Source organism: Amblyomma americanum, chromosome 9 (genome assembly GCF_052857255.1).
Source record: "Amblyomma americanum isolate KBUSLIRL-KWMA chromosome 9, ASM5285725v1, whole genome shotgun sequence".
In the NCBI taxonomy this organism is placed as follows: Eukaryota; Metazoa; Arthropoda; class Arachnida; order Ixodida; family Ixodidae; genus Amblyomma; species Amblyomma americanum.
In genome coordinates, this window is record NC_135505.1 from 47,649,971 (window position 1) to 47,672,034 (window position 22,064).

The 22,064-nt window shown below is 46.3% G+C and overlaps 1 protein-coding gene across 2 annotated transcripts in view; it reads right to left on the reverse strand.

The window, feature by feature from the left end:
• The window catches only part of LOC144103823 (lipase lipl-1-like), a 120,574-nt gene that overhangs the window by 21,376 nt on the left and 77,134 nt on the right, over window positions 1-22,064 (reverse strand). For both annotated transcript variants that reach the window (XM_077636524.1, XM_077636525.1), the window contains exons 5-7: window positions 20,650-20,742; window positions 6,769-6,921; window positions 4,778-4,849 (exon numbers count right to left, since the gene is read on the reverse strand). In XM_077636524.1, the coding sequence (XP_077492650.1) occupies window positions 4,778-4,849; window positions 6,769-6,921; window positions 20,650-20,742 (318 nt within the window). The remainder of the gene's footprint in view (window positions 1-4,777; window positions 4,850-6,768; window positions 6,922-20,649; window positions 20,743-22,064) is intronic.

Genomic DNA, 22,064 nt, shown 5'->3' on the forward strand with positions numbered 1-22,064 from the left:
GGTAACGGAGTGGGTTCCAAGAGAAAGTAAGCGTAGCAGGGGGCGGCAGAAGGTTAGATGGGCGGATGAGATTAAGAAGTTTGCAGGCAAAGGGTGGATGCAGCTGGCAAAGGATAGGGTTAATTGGAGAGACATGGGAGAGGCCTTTGCCCTGCAGTGGGTGTAGTAAGGCTGATGATGATGATGATGATTCTCGGAGGGACTGGACGCCCTTGACGGCGTGACCGCCCAGATTACCGCCAAAGAAGGTGCTAAGCCAAGGTTTTTTAGGCCGCGGGTCGTCCAGTTGGCGCTACGAGACAGAGTTGCCCAGGAGTTGCACAGGATGAAGCGGGAGGGAGTCATCCGCGCTCTAAAACGTCCGAATGGGCGCACCCATCGTTCCCGTAGTAAAGGGGGATGGCCGCGTTCGCCTGTGCGGCGACTTCAAGATGACAGTCGTCCCCAATCCCTCGCATCGAGGAGCTGTTTGCAAGGCTAACGGGAGGCACTAAGTTTACAAAGCTCGGCCTGAGAGATGCGTGCCAGCAGGTTAAGCTGCACGAAGATAAAAAAATTTGTCACCATCAACACCCCGAAGGGCTTGTACCAGTTCACCCAACTTCCATTTGGGGTGTCGTCAGCCCCGGCTTTATTTCAACGCGAGATGGAGAACCTTGTGCGCAATCTTGACCATGTCACGGTATACTTTGACGATATACTGGTGACCGGCGCCAACGACAGCGACCATTGGGCTAATGTATGCCGAGTCATGGAGCGACTGAGGAGAGCCGGGCTGCGGCTGAAGCTTTCTAAATGCGAGTTCCTTGTACTTAAGGTGGAGCATCTGGGGCAGGTCACCAGTGCAGCCAGACTTCAACCGAACCCAACGAAGACCGAAGCAGTGCTGGCAGCACAAGTGCCTCGGAATGTGAAGGAGCTATGGAGCTACCTGGGCATGGTCAACGTTTATAGACGGCTCATGCCAAACGTGTCAAGTGTGTTGCACTCCCTGACCGCTTGCTGGGGGCAGGGGACCGGTGGTGCTGGACGTCTGAGGAGGAGCAAGCTTTAAGGTAAAGCAAAAAGCTGCTTACGTCCGCTAGAGTTTTAGCACATTTCGACCCTGCAAGGCCGACTGTGCTGATCACAGATGCCTCACCTTATGGGCTGGGGCAGTCTTGGCACAGCGCGAGACGTCAGGGGAAGAGCGTCCCCTTGCTTTTGCGTCTCGAAGTCTGGCGGCTGCAGAAAGGAAATACAGCCAGTTGGACAAGGAAGCGTTAGCGCTCGTGTCTGGGGTCCCAAAGTCCAGACAGTATTTGTGGGGTCGACCGTTCGAAGCCGTCACTGATTACAAGCCACTACTAGACTTGCTCGCAGCAGACAGACCTGTCCCAGAGTCCTGCTCTCCCAGGATGCTACGATGGGCCGTGCTGTTGTCTGTGTACCGATATACACTAAGTTACAAGTCTGGTAGCCACATAGCCCATGCGGACGGACTGAGTCGCCTGCCATTTCCCACAAAAGAATTTCCCGTGGACTGCCCTGCTGACGGCTTTATGCTGGCGGGAGTATTCCCGCGAACGCTGCCGTCGGCTGCTGTTGCTGACGCCACTGCCCGGGATCTAGTGGCTTCGTGAGTGAGGGAAGCTTTGTGCACCGGCCGCCACCTCGACATAGGACCTGAGGGAAAACCGTATGAGACATGGTTCTCTGAGATCAGTGTGCAAAGGATTTGCGTGCTCTGGGGCAACCATATCTTGGTCCCTGCGTCGCCCCAGGGTGACGTCTTGAGGCTGCTTCATGGGGGTCATTCAGGGATATCGAACGTGAAAACTGTAGCGCGGAGCCACGTATGGTGGCCTGCAATGGATGACGATATCGTTGCTGCCGTCCAAGGGTGCCCCACGTGCCAGGAGCAGCAGCGAGCGTCACGGCAAATACCCGTCATATCCTCGCCGTTCACGGACAGACCCTGGTCAAGACATCATGTGGACTATGCTGGGCCATAACGGAACACTTAATTTTTTATTGAAGTGGATGCATTTTCTAAATGAATTGTGGTGTTACCAGTTTCTTCGCCATCTGCAGAAGCCACCATTACGTGTCTGAGAGTCATGCTCACGAACCAGCGGTTACCCGACATTGTGGTCTCCGACAATAGTCCAGTGTTTATTAGTGACGTGAATGCAACATTCTTGCAGAAGAATGAAATGAGACGGATGCTGGTACCGCCGTAGCACCCAGCGTCTAATGGCGCTGCAGAACGTTCCGTTCAACTGTAAAGCGCAGTTACAGAAGGCTGGTCCTGGGGACCTTCGGACACAAATTACACGTTTCTTGCTGAGTTATCGATCGACACCACATGAAGCCACGGGATGTAGTCCGCAGAGCTACTGCTGGGACGAAAAATGAAGACTACAATGGTCCTGCTTCGACCGGATCTAAGGACCACCGTGTAGCAAAAACAGCTCAAGCAGACTGCTTGGGGATCAGGTATACGCCAGAAACTTTCGGCCAAGGCCTGCTTGGGTGCCGGCGGTAGTCACAGCTCAGGGAGCGTTTTCATCGCACCTCCAACTGGAATACAGACGACGTTCGACGTGCCATCATGATCATCTCCGACAGGCAAACCCGCTACCCCAGGTTGAGCATAGCCAACCGTCCAGCACAGTCACGGACCCTGACGTTCCTGGGCCCAGTCCTGGCATATCCAAGCCGGCAGGGCAGGTTGTGGCACCGGACTTGTCAGACCAGAGCTCTGAATTCTCTTGTCCAGGGGCATCAACTGAGGAACCTAAGCAGCCAAGGGCTGCAGAAGGTACAGCGTCCCCTCGTCAAACACCTGTCACCACGCCTCCCCGAAGGGGCACCAGGGTTCATCGGCCTGTACAGAGCTACTGCCCATAACTCAAGTTCTGCCACTGTTACACATAATCACCATATAAGTGTTTTTTATTATCTTAGGGTGGGAGGGATGTGACGTTATTTATCACCAGAGGGCGCCACTGCGTCGGTAAATAAAAAGGAAAGCATGACTGGGCTAGTCAGTGCGCAGGATGCCCTCGACTGGCGTGTTGTCTTTCACTCGTGGCCGGGAAATGTTCCCGGCCTTGATAATCACAGCTGCGAATATGTATTTACCATATATTTACTCTAAAAATCTTCGTGGAACAAAGAAATTGCAAGAAATACCTAAGAAATACCAATATCACTTAATTCTTTAACGGGATCTTGACCTATGTAAATGCAAATATATGTTGGTTCTCCTCGAAAGCACGTGTCCAGCTCGCACCCTTTACAAAAATTTCTTTAGACAGTCTATAGAATGTCTATAGACTTCTGTCTCTAAAGTCTATAGACTCTGTATAGAAAAATCCTAAACAACCGTCTATAGGGAATACAAATTCTATACAGTGCATGGAAAATGTATCGATTTATGGCCAGACATATTTAGTAGACTTTTGTCAATACAGTCTATAGACTATGAACAGACAAAAAGGCATATCTAGAGGAACGCAAAAGTCTATAAGAAGTCTGTAGATTCTTTATAGACCATTTTTATAAGGAACAAGACCTCTGGATCGCATGGCAAAGCCGATGCCGATCGATTGGCAAAGCCAGTTTTCTATAAGAAATTTGTGGCATCCGTGGCTGGATGCCTGATAAAAACGTTAAAAACTGGTGAACGGACCACTACGGTTTAGTGACATGCTCAAGCGAGGCCTAGATGCGTGGCAATGGGCTATGTTCGCTAGCTGACACAGTACTTTAGAAGTTGGCGTAGAAGGAGAGCGTCCAAGTTGTGTTTACTTCAGCAGACAAAAACGGCAAAATTGTACAAAGTTGTTTGTGATGTCACCTACACTAATAACTGCCTTGCGCAATAAAGCATGCAAAGCCGTATATGGCTTGCAGGATAACTGTGGTCTACAGAACACTGTTTTGCGGAAATTGGTGCATCGGCTAAACTGGGTGTTGCATTAATGTTCGGCTAATGTAACACAAGGTGACTGTAGAGGAACTATCGGGACCAGGGCCCTCAGCTTCGTACTGTTAACGCCGTAAGGATGATTGTGTGCCGCTCTGTGAAGAGACACGTCTTTTTATTGAATACGCACCGAAAGGAGGGCGAAGTGCTGGAAGATTTCCTTATTCAATTCACTTGAAAGAGTCGTATGGTAGTAAGCATTCATTATCACTTATCTAAAAAAAAATGTATTACTTGAAGCGGAGGGTGCCATTGCGCATGCGGCTTAGTGTTCCATCCTGTAGGTATGTTTGCTCTGCCTTTATATTTGCGCATTGTTTATTGAATGAAATTAGTTTAAGTCTAATATTCCTGCTATCTTATTCTCTGTCTTACTCCTTGTTGATAAACACTAGTTATAATCCATCTGAGTCGAAACCCTAACCTGGCTTCTGCTTTCCTGCTTTAAATGCTGGGTTTAATAAGAAATGATACTCGCAATTTGGCTACGTCATCTAAGCTGCCGTTATTATAGAACGAAAATTTGGAGCTTCGACTTTGTTTATGGGAAGTTCGCAAACTAAGTTTTTTTAAAGTTTAGTTTAATTTAGTGCGATGGTGAGTACGTGTTTGCTTTTAGCAGAAATAAAGCACTTCTTCGACACATTGTGTTCGTCCCATTTTCATGAAGACAGCATTTTGAGCTTCATGTCATATACGCAACTGATCATTTCCTGCAGCATGAAACTATAAGGAGTGCATCTCCTGTGATTGTAGAACAGCGCGCGTGAACTTTAGAACGTGAAATTTTATTGTGAACCTCACCTGGACGAAGTGGCGAAGGTTCTGGTAAGAAGTTCCGGCGGGATAGTGGGCCAAAGCTGCGGGTACTCTTGTCTGAAAAAAGGAAAGTGGGCTTCACAGTTTTTGACTTCAAGTAATTTCGCAGACAAGACGTGGAATCTCCAAGCATTCTACAGCACATTAAACTCTTTGCATTCGATTTCTATAATTCTATCACTGGGCATACAGTGGTGTAATGCCCACAAAAATGCATCTAGAATTGTTCAGTTCACATTTGTTTGGTTTTGGTGTTGAAGTCATTCAGCACTTTGCAGCCCTTTCTTTGACACATTAAATACCCGTTTACAACTTATATTTTACCCACCCTTGGTTAGTTAGACCGAGGAAGCTGCAACAGTTTGCCGAACTGTTCTTTCCTACAGTTCAGCAGAACTTTTACAGCCTTAAGCAACTTAAAAAATCCTGGCTTACTTCTGCTTTCCGTGTAATGCACTGATTAATTCAAATCATAAAGAGAAGGAACAACCCGTGAAAGCAGGATATGAAATAAATATGAACAGAAATTAAAATACCATCAAAGACTGATTAGACACACTGTTTTACACATTGGTGACAAGTTTAAAATGATTAAAAAAACAGCGTCGCACCTCTTGTACTCTTGACTCCATTACAGCGACAGGAGCACATGCATGATATGACGGTGAGCGCTGACTTTTTTTTTTTTACTACATTGTTTTACCGGCACACCACACACCCTAGAATCACAATTAAAAGTGTTTGCCCTGCAATGTGTCTGAGTGGCTACTACAAAGGGGGATGGTGAAGCATGAAGTGACGGCGCTTATACAAAAAAAAAAATTGCGGTGAATCTTAAGTTCCGCCATAACGGTATGACGCGACAGCTTTAATGGGTCTCTTCAGCGGCTTGGGATACTCTTTGCGTATCACTTCACCTCGGATCTGTCTACATGCCCATCTACGGGGAATTGTTCACTTTCTACGTTACATTCAAAGATCCTGAGGAGTCCTCATACGACTCCTGGCGCAGTGTTGGAGCGGTTATGCGATGCGCCACAGCCCCGTCAGGTGGCTCTTTAGAAAGCAGCCACTTGTTGGGCTTGGGAGACCAAGACTAGTAATTAATTTAACTGCCACCTGCCATAGTGGGCAGTTTCCCCACAGTCCGGTGGGAAGTTTGTGATGACGTCACGCAGTCACGTCCCCTACATGAAAGGTGAGCAGCCTGCTTTTTCACTCCCAACGGCTCGTCGCCGACGGCGGCACCGAAGGAGGCGGATATTCTACAGAACGGGAACATTAACGCCATTGCGCTAAATTGTCACATGCACACATTGCATCAATCATGGGGGCATGCGATTGGGTGTCCGTTAGAAATCTCAGAAGGGCTTTCAGCGCGCGCACCACTGGAACTATGGACACCAGGAAGAAACCACGGCACGAGAACTGGTTCACGCAGCAGTGTCCGCGTCATGTTCCCCGCTTGTATTCGTGTGCGATTTCGGCTGCTTTATATAACGTGATCATTAAGTAACTAAATGTCCGGCTCATCTACATCTCATTTCAGTTACCTGAGTCTCTATAAGAGTCACCCCCAAGTAACGTGTTCATGGTGCAATTACAATTACTTTACAAAGTATTTGTCGGCGCCTTTTAGAAGAGGGCAGTCAACGACCATTTCGAAACACTGCAGGAGGGTCTGCCGAGAATTTCGATCGTACACATAGGTACAGAAAAATATTACTTGTTTCTTAGGCGAGGTTTTACATTCGCTCACGCGATTGGGAATGTGTTTTCGTTAGTTCTCATGACGTGCTGTCGTCTGCATTGTGTTCTCGATTACACAGTGCAGAGCCTCTCCGCTGTAGTTTTGACCTCGAGGGCTCATTCTGGAGGCTGTTGCAAGTTACAGAGCGGCATTGCCTCTGTGAGGCATCTAAGCAGGCCCAGGTCTGCTAGTTTTCAATAATTTGTGGAGATTGTAAGCGTCTTACATTGTTCAGTTGCTGTGCACTCGTGAGAAGTGTAATGGCGAGCAACAAAGAGCAGGGCTGGCCACGTAATAGTCCGCAGATAAGCTTGGTGACCTCATTGGGAGCACTGGGTACGTGCAGGTACCCGCTGTCTCCAAGTGGATCGAGAAGTAGCTGCGAGGGAACAAATTCAGATGTTAGGTCCGAAATTCATGACTGCGCGCAAGCTTACGTGTAAAAAACGAGATGTACAAGACGATGTGTGTTACAAAACAAGTAATCAGCAGAGCGGCCGGTATCAAATTGCCAAGAAATCAATAGTTAAAACTACACCACCAGTACGACTCAGAGGAAATAAAAAAAGGGAAACAAAGAAAACGAAAAAAAAGAAAACCCCTTGAGACCTTCAACTCTCCACAGAAACGGCTTCACGCTGTCGACCAGCCAGAAGCGCACTATACATTTTTAGTTAGGCGTACGCAGTAAGCATGCATCGTCATTATCATAATTATAATCAGCCTGACTACACCCACTCCAGGGCAAATGCTCTCCCATGTGTCTCCAATTAACCCTTTTCTTTGCTAGCTGCGCCCACCCTATGCCTGCACACTTCTTAATCTCATCCGCCCACCTAACCATCTGTCGCCTCCTGTTACGCTTGCCTTCTCTTGGAATCAACTCTTAGGTGTCATTAACGCGCGTTTGTTCCCTCAGTCATTCTGCCCGCTTCCGGTTTCTTAACGTTACATCTATCATTTTTCGGTCCCCAGCTAGCTGCGTTGTCCTTAAGTTAAGCTGAACCCTTTTCGTTAGCTTCCACGTTTCTGCGCCGTAGGAGAGTACCGGTAAGATACAGCTGTTGCACACTTTTCTCTTGAGAGATATGGTAAATTGCCATTCATGATCTGCGAGAACCTGCCATATGCGCTCTACCCCATTCTTATTCTTCCAGTTATTTCCCTCTCATGATCCGGATCAGAGATTACTACCTACCCTAAGTAGATTTATTCTCTTACCACTTCCAGCAGGTCGCTATCAATTGTGAACTGCTGTTCCTTTGCTACACTCTCGAACATTACTTTGGTTTTCTGCATGTTAGTTTAACACGCAGAACTGTTAACTGTTAACATGTTAACTGTTCCCAATTCACGCCTCGGAATACCTTCTGTAAACAGGCGGTGAATAGCATTGGCGAGATCGTGTCTCCTTGCCTGACAACCATCCTTATTGGAATTTTATTGCTGACTTTATAATGGACTGCTGTAGCTGTGCAGTTGCTACATATATATCTTCCAGTATTTTGACATAAGTCTCTTCTACACCCTGATTCCGCAATGCCTGTACGACTGCTTAGGTTTTCACTGAGTCAAATGCTTGCTCTTAATCAACGATATGGGGGTTGGCTATATTCTGGGCATTTCTCTATCACCTCATTGATAGTGTGAATATGGTCTATTTTGGAGTATCCTTTGCAAAGACCTGCCTGGTCATTCCGTTGAAGTCTGAGGATGTCCTGACTCTATTAGCAACTACCTTAGTAAATGCATTTTAGGCAACGGACAGTAAGCTGATCGGTCTGTAATCTTTCCAGCCCATAGCATCTCCTATCTTATGAATTAAGATAATATTTCGGTCCGTCCAAGCTTCTGGTACGGTCGAGGTCAGAAGGCATTGCGTATACAGGGTGGCTAGCTTCTCTAGAAGTCTCTCCTCCGTCCTTCAATATATCTGCGTTTACCTAATCCTCACCAGCTGCGTTTACATTTTGCATTGCTCCTAAGGCTTCTAAGAGCATACCAGTAAACCTTCGGCTGTAAGTCTCTTGCGTGCTGTGGAGCAACTGAGCAAGGCGGCGGTAAGACCTGTGACGCAGTGGAGGGTGCTAAGAATCCCTGGCTCCGGACAGGCCGCCATTGGAATCTGAACCTGGTAACGTTTAACGCTGGAACCTTATCTAGTGAGGCTAGACTAGCAGTGCTGTCCGAGGAACTAGCGGGCATTAAATGAGATGTGATAAGGCTTAGTGAAGTTAGGAGGACAGGTGAGGCGTATACCGTACTAAAGAACGGACAAATACTGTGATATCGCGGATTAGCGTATAGACGAGAACTAGGTTTGATTCCTCATTAATCAGTATATTTCTGGTAACGTAGGTAAGTTGTATAGTATTAGCGAGAGGGTGGCAGCTATGCTAATTAGGCTCAATAGGAGGTACAAGCTGAAGGTTGTGCAGGCATACGCGTCTACATCCAGCCGTGATGAACAGACCGTTCAAGAGCTTCTATGAAGACTTGGAATCGGCAATGAAGAAACTAAAATCACAGTAAGGCTGTACTAATGGGCGACTTCAATGCGAAGTTGGGCGAAGTTCTAGAAATAGCACCGGAGAGTTATTAGTAGAGTTCGCAGATAGAAATAATTTACGGATCATGAATATCTTATTCCGCAAACGAGAGAACAGTAAGTGGACTTGGAAGAGCCCCAATAGCGAGGCCAAAAATGAAATTGGCTTCATACTATGCGCTCACTCTGGTATCGTGCAGGATGTGGAGGTCCTCGGAAAGGTGCGCTGTAGCAACCACAGAATGGTAAGGTCTCGAATTAGCTTAGACTTGAGGAGAGAACGGAAGAAGCTAGTGAAGAGGAAGTCCATTAAGGGGGTAGCGGTAAGAGGGAAAATAGAGGAATTCAGGGCATCGCTGCTGAAAAGATATTAATATTTAACCGATGAAGACGATCTTAACGTTCAAACAACGAATCATAATCTCACTGTTATCATTGCAGAGTGCGCCGCAGAAGTAGGTGGTAGAATGGTTCGACAGAATGCCGGCAAGCTATCTCAGGAGACAAAAGTTCTGATGAAGAAACTCCCCAGCATGAGGGCGTCTGGCCCTAGAGACAAAACATAACTAGCAGAACTTTCGAAGTTAATAAATAAGTGCAAGGTAGCACACATAATGAAGTTTAACATGGACAGAATCGAGCATGCTCTAATGAGCGGAGGTAACCTAAAAGCGGCGAAGACGAAACTAGGCATACGTAGCAATGAGATGTATGCGTTAAAAGACAAGGAGGGCAATGTAATTAGCACTATGGATGGATGGCCAGCTCACCTGCTTCGGAATAACTACATGTCGCCACTCGGTTCTCCGACTCAATAGCTCCCTCAAATGGTAGCGGTTCACTTTCATTTCGCAAACTGTCGCCTACACGTAGAGGTATAAGCGATAACTGGCCCCTGTTTTTCAGATAATTTGACGATTTTCAAGCTCATCGGCCTAAACAAAATGCAGTGCATTTTCCTCGTAGCAACGACACCTGGAGAAGCAGTTCTCCAGCTTTTAGTCAGTTGTTATATTTTAATCTGTTTGCGTACTTTTTCTTCATGGAACAAAAAAGAAAGGCTCGCAATGCACCCACCCTAGCTATCACTAAATACGGATGAAAATTTCTTCAACCCACAGTTGTGCTGTGATATCTTGTCACCAGACGGCGCTACTGTTTACGCGGGCCCCTGAGGGGCGCCACTGCATGGTAAGCTAAACGTGTCATGAGCTGTCGGCGGTGGGATTTGTTGTACCTCGGTTGCTTTTTCTGAGCAATCTCTCACGGTCAGTCATTATTATAGCTTCCAGCTGCCACGTTGGTAAATTTTCTCACAATCCGGTGGATGATGATAATAATAATAATAATATTAATAATAATAATAATAATAATAATAATAATAATAATAATAATAATAATAATAATAATAATAATAATAATAATATAATAATTCGTTTTGGGGTGAACGAAATGGAGCAGTATCTGTCTCTTATATCGTTGGACACTTGAACCGCGCTGTAAGGGAAGGAATAAAGGAGGAAGTGAATGAAGAAAGGAAGAGCGAGGTGCCGTAGTGGAGGGCTCTGGAAAAATTTTGACCACCTGGGAATCTTTAACGTGCACTGACATCGCACAGCACACGTGCGTCGTAGCGTTTTTCCTCCATAAAAACGCGGCAGCCGCGGTCGGGTTCGAAATAATAATAATAATAATTGGTTTTTTGGGGAAAGGAAATGGCGCCGTATCTGTCTCATATATCATTGGACACCTGAACCGCGCCATAAGGGACGGGGAAAGGAGGGAGCGAAAGAAGAAAGGAAGAAAGAGGTGCCGTAGTGGAGTGCTCCGGGATAATTTCGACCACCTGGGGATCTTTATCGTGCACTGACATCGCACAGCACACGGGCGCCATAGCGTTTTTCCTGCATAAAAACGCAGCCGCCGAGGTCGGGTTCAAACCCGGGAACTCCGGATCAGTAGTCCAGCGCCCTAACCACTGAGCCACCGCGGCGGGTACAATCCGGTGGGCAGGTTGTGAGGATGCCGCATGGTCACGTGACCTAGCTGGACCACCTTGGTTGCTGGAGCACATGATGGGAGAATTGAAATGGTCGCCGATGCCGGACAATAGTGAGAAAATTAAAATCTTGCTCCTGGGTAAGTTTCTCGTTCAAGTGCTTCAGTTCAAGGATGCAGCTCGCCGCGGTGGGGTGGTACATGGTCGATGAACACCAGGGACAGCTCCGGCTGAAGAGGAGCTCATCTAAGTGGCGGAGACGAAAAGACTGAGCTGATTCCACGCCGAGGGGGGTTCGGCGAACCTTACAAGATGTGGTTCCAGCCACTTCTGTCTTTCTGTGGAAAAGAAATTAATCTAAAAAAGGAAGGCGCTACGGATGCGGATCACGTAGCTAATAACTTCTGTGAGAACAAGACTAACAACGCAAAAATTAAAAACGGGTTAAGGCTCCTTAATTTTTGTTCGCTTGGAACATGTCATTGTTTCTTGCACGATATAGACAAGCATTCTTTCCTGGCCTTCTAGTTTTTTGAAGAACGGAAGATTTCTGCTATGCTGCCAGCGGCGCTGCCATCAGTAGCGCTGCTGCTGGAAAAAGTGGTTGCAGATATTGTGAGAAATATCATCAGTAAATTTTATTGATAGCATTCTTAAAACCACCTTAGTTCTCACTACTTTTATTTTAATTAAACCTGTATATCTCTGCTAATGTAAATTTCATTACAGCCGCTGCATGCCCCGTAGGAAGCCCAGCAGTCCTCATGCCTATAGACTTGGACAGAGTTACGACAATAACCAAAAAGATCGCACGCCCGATGTCAGTATTTGCAAGCACCAAATACCTAACTAGCGAACTTGTTAAAATAGCATTTAGAAAAATTAAGTTTTCATTTGACCTGCCCAGTTTCTTATAGCCACAGCCGGGTACTTGTTTATTTCAGCAAGGAGCTTTCGATTACTGCAAAAGATACATAGTGGGTAAAAGTTTTTAGGATGTCTCTTTATCATCCCAAACTGCAAATTGTTACGTTTGACTGAAACAAACCTCAGGGGCCAAATATTCTGCATGGTATCTTAGCCCGTACCCCGCCGCGGTGGCTCAGTGGTTAGGGCGCTCGACTACTGATCCGGAGTTCCCGGGTTCGAACCCGACCGCGGCGGCTGCGTTTTTATGGCGGAAAAACGCTAAGGCGCCCGTGTGCTGTGCGATGTCATTGCACGTTAAAGATCCCCAGGTGGTCGAAATTATGCCGGAGCCCTCCACTACGGCACCTATTTCTCTTTCTTCTTTCACTCCCTCCTTCATCCCTTCCCTTACGGCGCGGTTCAGGTGTCCAAAGATATACGAGACAGATACTGCGCCATTTCCTTTCCCCCAAAACCAATTATTATTATTATCTTAGCCCGTAGTTCATCGTAGACCGAGGACGGCTAACGCGCCGAAATGCAATTACTTAATGGTGCCATTTGTGGCAGAGACAACCTCTGCTGTTGAAGGTTTTTCAGTTTTCGGGTTTTTCAATCAGACCATGGTAATTAAAAAAACATCAGACAGCCGGAGGATTAGGAACAAGAGGAAAGGCAGGGGGGTTAACCGGAAGAATAATCGGTTTGCTACCGTACACGGAAAGAAAGGGGTGAGGGGATAAAAATGAAAGAGAAAGGAGAGTCATATGCAAAGTCCCAGCGTTCGTAAAAGTTGCAGCCTATCGTGCATGCCAGAAGTTCGTAAGAAACGGAGCAGTGCCTTGGAGGCCTTTACCGCCGACGATTGCCGCGGCCAGTGGCCGAGAATCCCCATTTCTGTCAGTGGACGTAGATCTAGACACTCCAGTGCACGTCAGAGCGACTGCCTTTCGGCGCTGTAGGCAGGGCAGTCACAAAAAATGTGGGATACAGTCTCTATACACCCGCAGATGACACATGCAGGGCTATCATCCCGACCGGTTAAGAGCGAGTAATGGTTGGTGGAAGCTACACCAAGCCACAGGCGGCGCAGCAAAATTTCTTCACGCCGTGGTCGGGCGGATGGAAGCCGAAGCAACAAGCAGCCGGAAGCAGTCACTTTACATACACAAGAAGGAGCTGCTTCAGTTGCCTGAATTCAAGTGCCTAAACGCATGCAGGAAGTTACGAACCTCATGCAGAATGTGTAAATCTATCGCCTAGCCCTGCCGTCACTGCAGGTTAGAGCAGACGGCTATGCAACAATGTACTGCATCAGTACATAGGAACACTTTTGTGGCAGGAGCACTTTTCAAAAACCCAGTACGCAGCTGGTTAACATGAATTTTGTGATTGGCTGTTACAAGGAGTTCACCGCTGGAAACGGATTTCAGAATAAAAATAGAAAGATAAAAAAACTGCTACCTTAGGGCGGTGGGAGCTTACTCAGACTGGAGCAACACAGTGCGCGTTTGCTTATTTTTACACGGCGTCTATGATAAAGAAATATTGTGCTATCTACATGGACTATGCACAGAACCGTTAGGAAATGTTAACAAAGCCATTTAAAAACAAAAACGTCCGGATAACAGCCCTAGAAGGCAAGACTCAGGATATGAGTGCCACGCCGGCTTGACGTCTATCTGGTCATTTACCTCGCTAATATGAACAATATTTTTCGGCTGTAATGGAACTTTGTTCAAACAACATATTCGTAATTACAGGATATCATAGGAGTTTTCCATAAGCTGTGGAGTCCAATCAGAAAGAGTATGTACAAAATATCTTTCCAGCGCGCTTAATGTGGCGCTGATTAATGAAGTGCTATTCTCTCTTTTTACAGGTTCATCCCCATTTTTAGTAAATCGAATATACTTGTGCAAAAAATGGGGAGGAAAAAGGACGTGACGACAGGACAGAGCGCTCTGTCCTGTCACGTCTCTGTCTCGTCTGTTTTGCTCCCGATTTTTTGCGCAAATATATTCAATTTTATACTGCAGTACTGGCCAAGCGGTGGAGCGTCCGCCTCGCATGCGGGAGGTGCGGTGTTCGATCCCCAGTGCCTCCGGGTACCCCCCTGTGATACAATGGGTACCAGCTTTTTTCTGGCCTAGTGCTCGGGTTATTTAGGGTTAAATGCTTGGGAAATGGATCCTTGACCCCACCTTGAGAAAAAGAAAATACCTTGTGTCATGGCGCTCTTTGGCCACAGATGCCCTAGCGCCATAAATATCCATAATCATTATCATCATTAGTGTGGATGACAACGCTCGCTTTATAATTTATGCTGATGACACCAGTTTATTCTATCCGATGGTTCTGGTAGTAAGTTACTTGAAAATGGAAACATACTCCTGGAAAAAATAAAGACATGGTCCGATAACAGCCTTCTTTCAGTTAATGCAACAAAATTTAAGGCAATACTTTTTCATCCAAAAAACAAAAAGTGCAGCGAATTCGGTGAACTACGTTAGAACTGAGACCAGATGGAGTTAGTAAAATCATTTAAATCACTTGGCGTAATATTCACTGAAGATATGTTATGGGACAATCACATAAATCATATAGCATTAAAGACATCTCGAGCCATAGGATTTATGACGCGCTTTAAATTTGTCTCCCACAAAAGGTAAAACTTCTGTTGTATCGTGCATTATTTCGCTCACATCTAAACTACTGCTCATTACTATGGGGTACTGCTACACGAACGAGACTGAAAAAACTTTCTGTTCTTGAAAACAGGGCCCTCAGAATTGTTCATAACCTGCCACATAGATGCTCAACTAAAAACTTATTTTGCAGGCACAAGACTATTAATGTTTTCAACCTGTATGCTTATAAACTATTGCGCACCTATAAAATAGAACGAAGAAGATGCATAAAAAATATATCTGACTTAGCCCCGATTCAGTTATTTCAGTGCACATACCCACGCCGTCGCAAACCACACTGTGTAGTACCTGTAGTGAGAACAAACTATGGATGCCAAATGGTAACATTTCAACTTCCCTCACTTCTGATTGGATTAATCGCTGCAAATATTGATATAGAAAACATTAGCAGCTCTGACCTCCTCGACTACTTTATTTCTGAAGCCACATTTTCCTAGTATTCATAATTTGAACATTTTTTTTCGCTCTTCTTACAATCTTTATAACAGCGCTCTTTGTTTCTTTTTTTGTTGCTTTTATTGTTATTGCAGTGAAGTGTCGTCGCATGCCACTGCCCACTTGCTGTACGGGGGTGGGGACCTTGTCAAGCGTTAACCGCTTTTATCCCCATCCCCTCCAACACTGCATGGTGATGGAAATAAATTATTATTATTATTATTATTATTATTATTATTATTATTATTATCATACTATTCAATTTTATGTAGTATTAACCAGCTCGCCCAAACGACAGTACTTATTTATCATTTTCAGGGCAGTAAGGTATTGAAAAGCAGAAGTAATATTAATTCTTCATCAAGCAGGAGGAGGAGGAAGAGGAGGGAGGTTAACCGGAAGAATAACCGGTTTGCTACCGTGAATGAATGAAAGGGTTGGGGGATAAAAAGATGAAGGAGAACGAAGTCACTATGCAAAGTCAGCAAGCGTTTGGTAAAGTCACGTGCAGGCCAGAAGTTCTCAAGAAGCGGAGCAGTGCCTTGGAGGTCTTTACCACCGACAATCGCCGCGGCCAGTGGCCGAGGATCTTCATTTCTGTCAGTGGGCATGGATCTAGACGCTGCAATGCACGGCAGAGAGACTGTCTTTCGGCGCTGTAAGCAGGGCATTCACAAAGGATGTGGGCTATAATCTCGTCATACCCGCAGGTGGCACATGCAAGGCTGTCAGCAGTTCTGATTAAGAACGAGTAATGTCTGGTGAAAGCTACACCAAGCCACAGGCGACACAGCAAAGTTGCTTCACGTCGTGGTCGGCCTGAATTCCGCCCGGCAAGCGTGATGTCCCGCGCGAGTGGTCTAAGACTACCCGCTGCGTGGGCTCTTGAGATGGGGATGGACTCACAATCACCCTCATACTGAGAATTTCGAGCGGCGTCGTACGCGCGGTGATTGCCTGCGATGCCGCTGTGTACTGGCAGCAATTGGCAAACAATATCGTGCCCTTTGTTGATGGCGGTGTGGTGGAGCTCTCGGATTTCTGTGACCAGTTGTCATGGGGCCCGTGACGAAGAGCAGACTGTAAGGCTTGGAGTGCTGGCTTTGAATCAGTGGAAACAGACCACTGCTGAGGTGTTTCTTCACTGCTATGCTCAATGGTGACACGAATGGCAGTATGTTCTGCACTAGTCGATGAAGTTTGGTGGGATGTTTTCACTTTCTTAACTATGGTCCTTACGGAGACGACCACAGAGCCCGAGGAACTGGAAGGGGTCACTGAGCCATCGGTGTATATGTGAAGTCGTTGTACATGCTTCTCATGCGCAAATATTCTAGAGTGGTGTGTTTTAATGCTGTCGACGATAAATCAGCCTTCCTTTTGATACCCGGTATGGAAAGAAGCACACGAGGTTGGTGCAGACTCCATAACGAAGAAGACGGTCTGGAGTCTGGTGTAAATGGGGCTGGTTGATAGTCGCGATGGGCAGCAATAATTTTCCCAAACGACGTACCTGGTCGGTTAGCAGGATGTCTGGCAAGATGGTGTGCAGGAATCCGAGAGAGGTGACCAATATACGCTCTCAAGGCTTCGATTGTTACATAGGCAGCCACTGGAATCTCCTGGGCGATGAGTGCTGTTGCGGCTGCAGACGCGCATTTTGGCTGTCCTAGGCTCGTCCAGAGAGCTTGAGCTCGAACACTTTGTAGACACCGTATGTCCGTTTTTCTCAAGTTTCCTAGTGCAGGGATACTGTACCGAAGGAATCCCATGAATAATGCGATGTACAGCTGTAGCATCGACTGCACTGATTCTCCCCACGACTTCCTTCCGAGAAAGGAGAGAACGTGAACGATCGATGTCAGTCGCCTTTTCATGTACGAGGCATGTGGGCTCCATTTTAGATTACGATCGATGATTACTCCAAAGTAGCGATGGCTTCTTTCGTAGGGTATTGTTGAGCAATTTTTGTATACGGGGTAATGGGACATGCTCTTGCGTGTAAAGGCAAAAGGGAATATTTCTGTAGAAATCTCCAGACCTTGCAGTCGAAGGTACGCCATAAGAATGCCTGCCATCTTTTGAAGTCTTGCTCGAACTTTCGATCACGTAACTCCTGATGCCTAGATACAAATATCGTCCTCATAGACTGAGACTGGCGCCGACTGTAGTAGTACATCGGAAAGGCCTACAAGCGCAAGATTGAAAAACATTGGGCTAACACCCTGTGGGGTCCCACAGGGTGGAGCCCTGTGGGACCCCACGGGAAATGCAATGCGATGATGTTCTTAGACCACGTACCACACTTCAGATGCGAGAGAGGCTTTCGAGGATGCAGTGATTCACAGAATGCCTTGCAACGGTCAGTCTGCAAGATTTGAATTATTTGCTGGATTTTGTGCTGCGTGCGCCTTGCATCCCTTAAATCTAGCAGTGACTTTGTGCGCCTGCATCTCCTCTCTGCTCTTCGTCGAAGTTATCGGAGGCGCTGCAGCTCCACATCGAAGCCTGTGAACTTTGGCATTGGAGTGAAGAAGCATCTCGCGTTTTCCATAGCCTCTTTTATGCTCGAAATGCTGGAATTGAGTCCACGGGCATTCCACTGGAAAATGGATGCTTCTCTCACTTCGCTTTCAAATGGTAATGCAGAGAGCCATTGTGTCTGCTACTGGAAAGCTGCAAAGACTGGATTTAGCGCGTACAGTACCTACAAGGTATTGCGTGCTGCTGGCGAGTGAAGGCTAGACAGCATCACACGTATGGCGTTCATAAGAGACCTGAAGATGGCGATCACCTACACCTCCTCACCTACAGCTGGATCTCTGCCTTGTGCTCGCTCAGCATCAAGGTGCGCTGTAGAAAATCCCAGAGCAGGATTGTATCTTTGTAATCATCAAGACGTCTTACCGTTTCTGATACACAAATATAGGGCTGTTAACCCACGACACAAAAATGCCCCTTTTCTGAAGCCATGCGTTCACGGAAAATGTCTTCGGGCGCAGCTTATAGAAGAAATGGTCGGTGTAGTGTGAGTGTTGCATTTTTCTGACCCGCGCAAGCATTAAGCCCCGGCAATCCAAAATACACTGAGCGGTAAATGGGTGGTGAGAAAAGTACTCACGACAGATAGAACACACCTAGCGTCAGCGGCGCCACCTGCCGCCCGTATTCGCTGATCTGCGTTCATGACGAGTACACGTATAGCTCAACTAGGAACGGTTTTAGGAATCCTTCGTCGAGGGAAAATTAAGCCGCCATACCAAACTTCAGAACGCCGCGCCTTGAATAGCTCATCTGAACACAATAAACTGGGCCAAGCTGCTGGCTCAAATGAACAACCTCGTTCACATTGGGCGTGTCTGGACTGAAAAACGCGGATTTATCTATTTAAGCTAGTGCCTTGAGCTCGTTATCCAGAATACAAAAATCTCTGACAACACTGCTGTTCAGAATAGTTATACATAGCGGCTCTAAGGAAGGTGCAAACAGAAGAAGCGATAACGAAGCCCCTCGTTTGACAGAGAAAAAGATGAACGCTGATTGTGAAAGACACCCATTAAGAACCAAGCACGCAGAGCGGTTATCAATCAGGGATTAATTGTTGATTAGCATCAACCCAGGTGCAGCCGTACGGCTACAAAGAAAACCTATAGAGCTGTTACATAAACTTCGCAGTTCAAGAAAAATTCGTCCCTGTGCGTACGCACTGTACTTCCTGACGTGATTTCATTCCGGCTTGTTACAAACCATCGCGGCAACAAGATGCTGGCATTCTCCTTGGAATCGCATGACGGCGCTCACCAAGAAAGGCATGCCTAGTAGTTCGAGATCTGATCTTAAAGCAGCACAAACGAGGCGGAGAAAGACACAAGGGAGACGCACAAAGTTCAAGGCTCAATTGGTGCGAGACCAAACAGGGGCAGCTCTGAAGCGTTCTGCGCCAAACTGCTGCAGAATGCACTTCCAACCAACGATATCCTCTGGGTGCGAGCCAGCGGCCTTGCATTCAAGCTCATGTAGGTTATAAACGTTTTTATTGAAGTGCTTCTATTCAGCATTTTCAAGGGAGGACATTACAGAACCGATTTGAATGGCTATGCTTCCGGCTTCCTGCAGTTGCGATGATGTCAGGACAGCGAGTGTATTTGAAAAACATTGTGGCCCGGAAAGAAAAAAAGCTGTTTCAGTTGCTGTTAGTGTTAGTTGTGCGATGGTTCTTGCAAAGAAATTACAAGACGTAAGCGGTTCCTGGTGCTTCGAGCTTTACTAAGCAGCAGGAGTTGTTTTTGTAAGCCATGCTTGTGCATATTCTGTTAAAACAAAGGCGACTTTAAAGGGCCGCTGAAGGCAAATTGAAGTGGCCTTTGTCGATACATTACACGTTCTCATGAGAAAGAGGGAACTTCCTGTGAAAACGGAGCTGTTATAAACAAGAAACAGGTAAAATAATGAAATATCGGTGTTGTCAATACCGCAAGATTTCGCAACTAAGCAGCGTAGTACCGACACCGCAATTTTAGCGCAGATCCCAGAGACTATAGGCTACACCTCCATTAACTTCCAAGCGGTGAACAGAGAGTCCTTTTCGGTGCAGGAATCATGAGTTTGAACAGAATGGCAGGGTAATTTTTAATTTTTTTTCCTGGCAACAATTTCTTTTTTGCTGTCGGAAAACATCAATCTAGAGATAAATAGGCACAGGATCGCGTTTTGCAAAGAGTAAATATTTCATAGAATTGTCCATAGCGTTTTTTAATCAAACACAGTAAGCGAAAGCGCAAGTACAGCTCGCTTCGGAAGCCTGCTCGGAAATAAACAAGGTGATAAGGTTAGTCACAACATAAGCTTTAGTAAAACCGTACCCGGTTTAACGGAGTTGCACTAAGCAATGCACACCAGATCAAATTTAGCTGTGCCGCGCAGCAAACTGCACAACGCTTTCAAAGCTAGCCACATTCGCAAATCTTGAAACCTCCTCATGCTGCTGTCATTGTCGCTTGAAATTCCACCGGTTGCATAGAATGGTCGACGTGCAGAAAGAATGCTAGCTTCGGGGCTTGTAAATCTGGAAGCCGTTCTGACTAAAGTGGCGAGTTGTCATTAGGAGTTGCACGAAAAGCGGCATTTACAGTACAAATTGAGAGAAGTGCTTGTGCCTTGTGTCGGCAACTTATCGGATCCAGCATTGCATACAGCATCACGCTGCGAATAGGCGCATGACGACACAAGAAACGTTTTAAAGTCCCGGCCACCACTGGTGGGTTTGGGGTCCGCGTTCAGTGCCCGAGAGGGTGTCGTGGGCACTGATACTTCAAAAAGAAACTAAGGAAAAGACAGCATTATATACTGAACACAAAACTGCAATAGGTTGGTCGACCGCATTATAGCCTCTTTCAGGTACATGCTCAGAACTTTCCTGCTGCAAAACATTTTCACACATTTTTGCAGCCCGCCTATGTCGCACTACAGTCACGGCAACGTAGACGTTCAGTAAGTTGTACTCACAAACAATTCATCCGAGATGCCGAACAGTGTTGGAAAAGGAAACCTCGCATGACTGATGTTCGCTACCGGACCGTAGCCAAGCAAGATATCGACCTGCAAAGCAAAGAGCCTTCGCATGAAGTTAATGCGCTGAAAATGTTTTTATGCCCTTCAAACGGACGACGGTCCTTTACATTAGGTGTATTAAAGTGTTACAAAACTGATGCAAAGCTCTATATTCTTTGCCCCCCCCCCCTAAAAAAAAAAATTACAGCCACATCAAAAAGACGGTCACAGAACAGATTCGATGCTTTATATCCTCATTGACTCCAACATGTATTCAAAGTGCTCTTAGAAGCTATCACACAAGTGAGAATTTTCGACTCCGAAAAGACGACTTACTAAACGTGCCATAGCATTCATAAACAAGTGCCTGCTTTATTTGTTTTAATTAGATGGACCGATCACACGCGCTATTACGATGGATTGGTTGATAATTTTTTCATCAATGTACTGATCCGGCGCGGTGGCTTAGTGGTTACAGCGTTCGGCTGCTGTCCCGAAAGACGCGTGTTCGATCAAGGCCACGGTGGTTGAATTTTGATGGAGGCGAAATTCTACAGGCCCGTGTACTGTTTGATGTCAGTGCACATTGAAGAACCCGAGGAGGTCGATATTCACGGAGCCCTTTTCTATGGCATCCCTCATAGCCTGAGTCGCTTTGGGACGTTAAAACCCCACATACCATATACCACCATTAATGTTTTAAACGAATTGATATTTATGGCGCGTAATTTAAAAATTGCCGCTAAAATCATTTTCAGAGAAACACGAAACACTCAGTTTTGAAGCACTCCGAGAAGAAATTTATACAATGAACCTTGAAACAATTTTTCCCTTTTTGAAGCAGAGCCTAGATAGAGAGCGATAGTTATTAATGTGGTGTGGGCATATTTTAAAGAAAATATGTGCCGGGAAGTGAGCGAATTAAAATTGACGTGCATAAAAATATGCAAACGAAGACATGCAGTTAACAATGCCACTTCTTTTCGACACTATGCTACCTACGTTTCAGGAAAGCATCATACTAGTCGCAATACTATGCGAGAGAGAGAGATAAAAAGTTTATTGAGGTCTCTTAAGAGATTGGCAGTTCGGTCTTCGTCTTCTTCGCTGTCGACGCTTGACCTCTTTCAGAAAGGTTGGGCCCCTATTCCAGGGATCCACTGAGCCTAGCTGCTTCGCTTGCGTGCTGCACTAGTACCCTTTGGGCAGTGAGCTCGCAGCTGGCGAGCCGGCTCTCCCATTGCTCCGCACTCGGGGTTTTGTGTTGGTGGAATGCGTAGTTGCGTTCGCACTCCCAGGTGATATGGTATTGCGTGGGGGTTGCCCCGCACCACGGGCATGTGTCCCTGAATTGTGTAGGATACATTTTG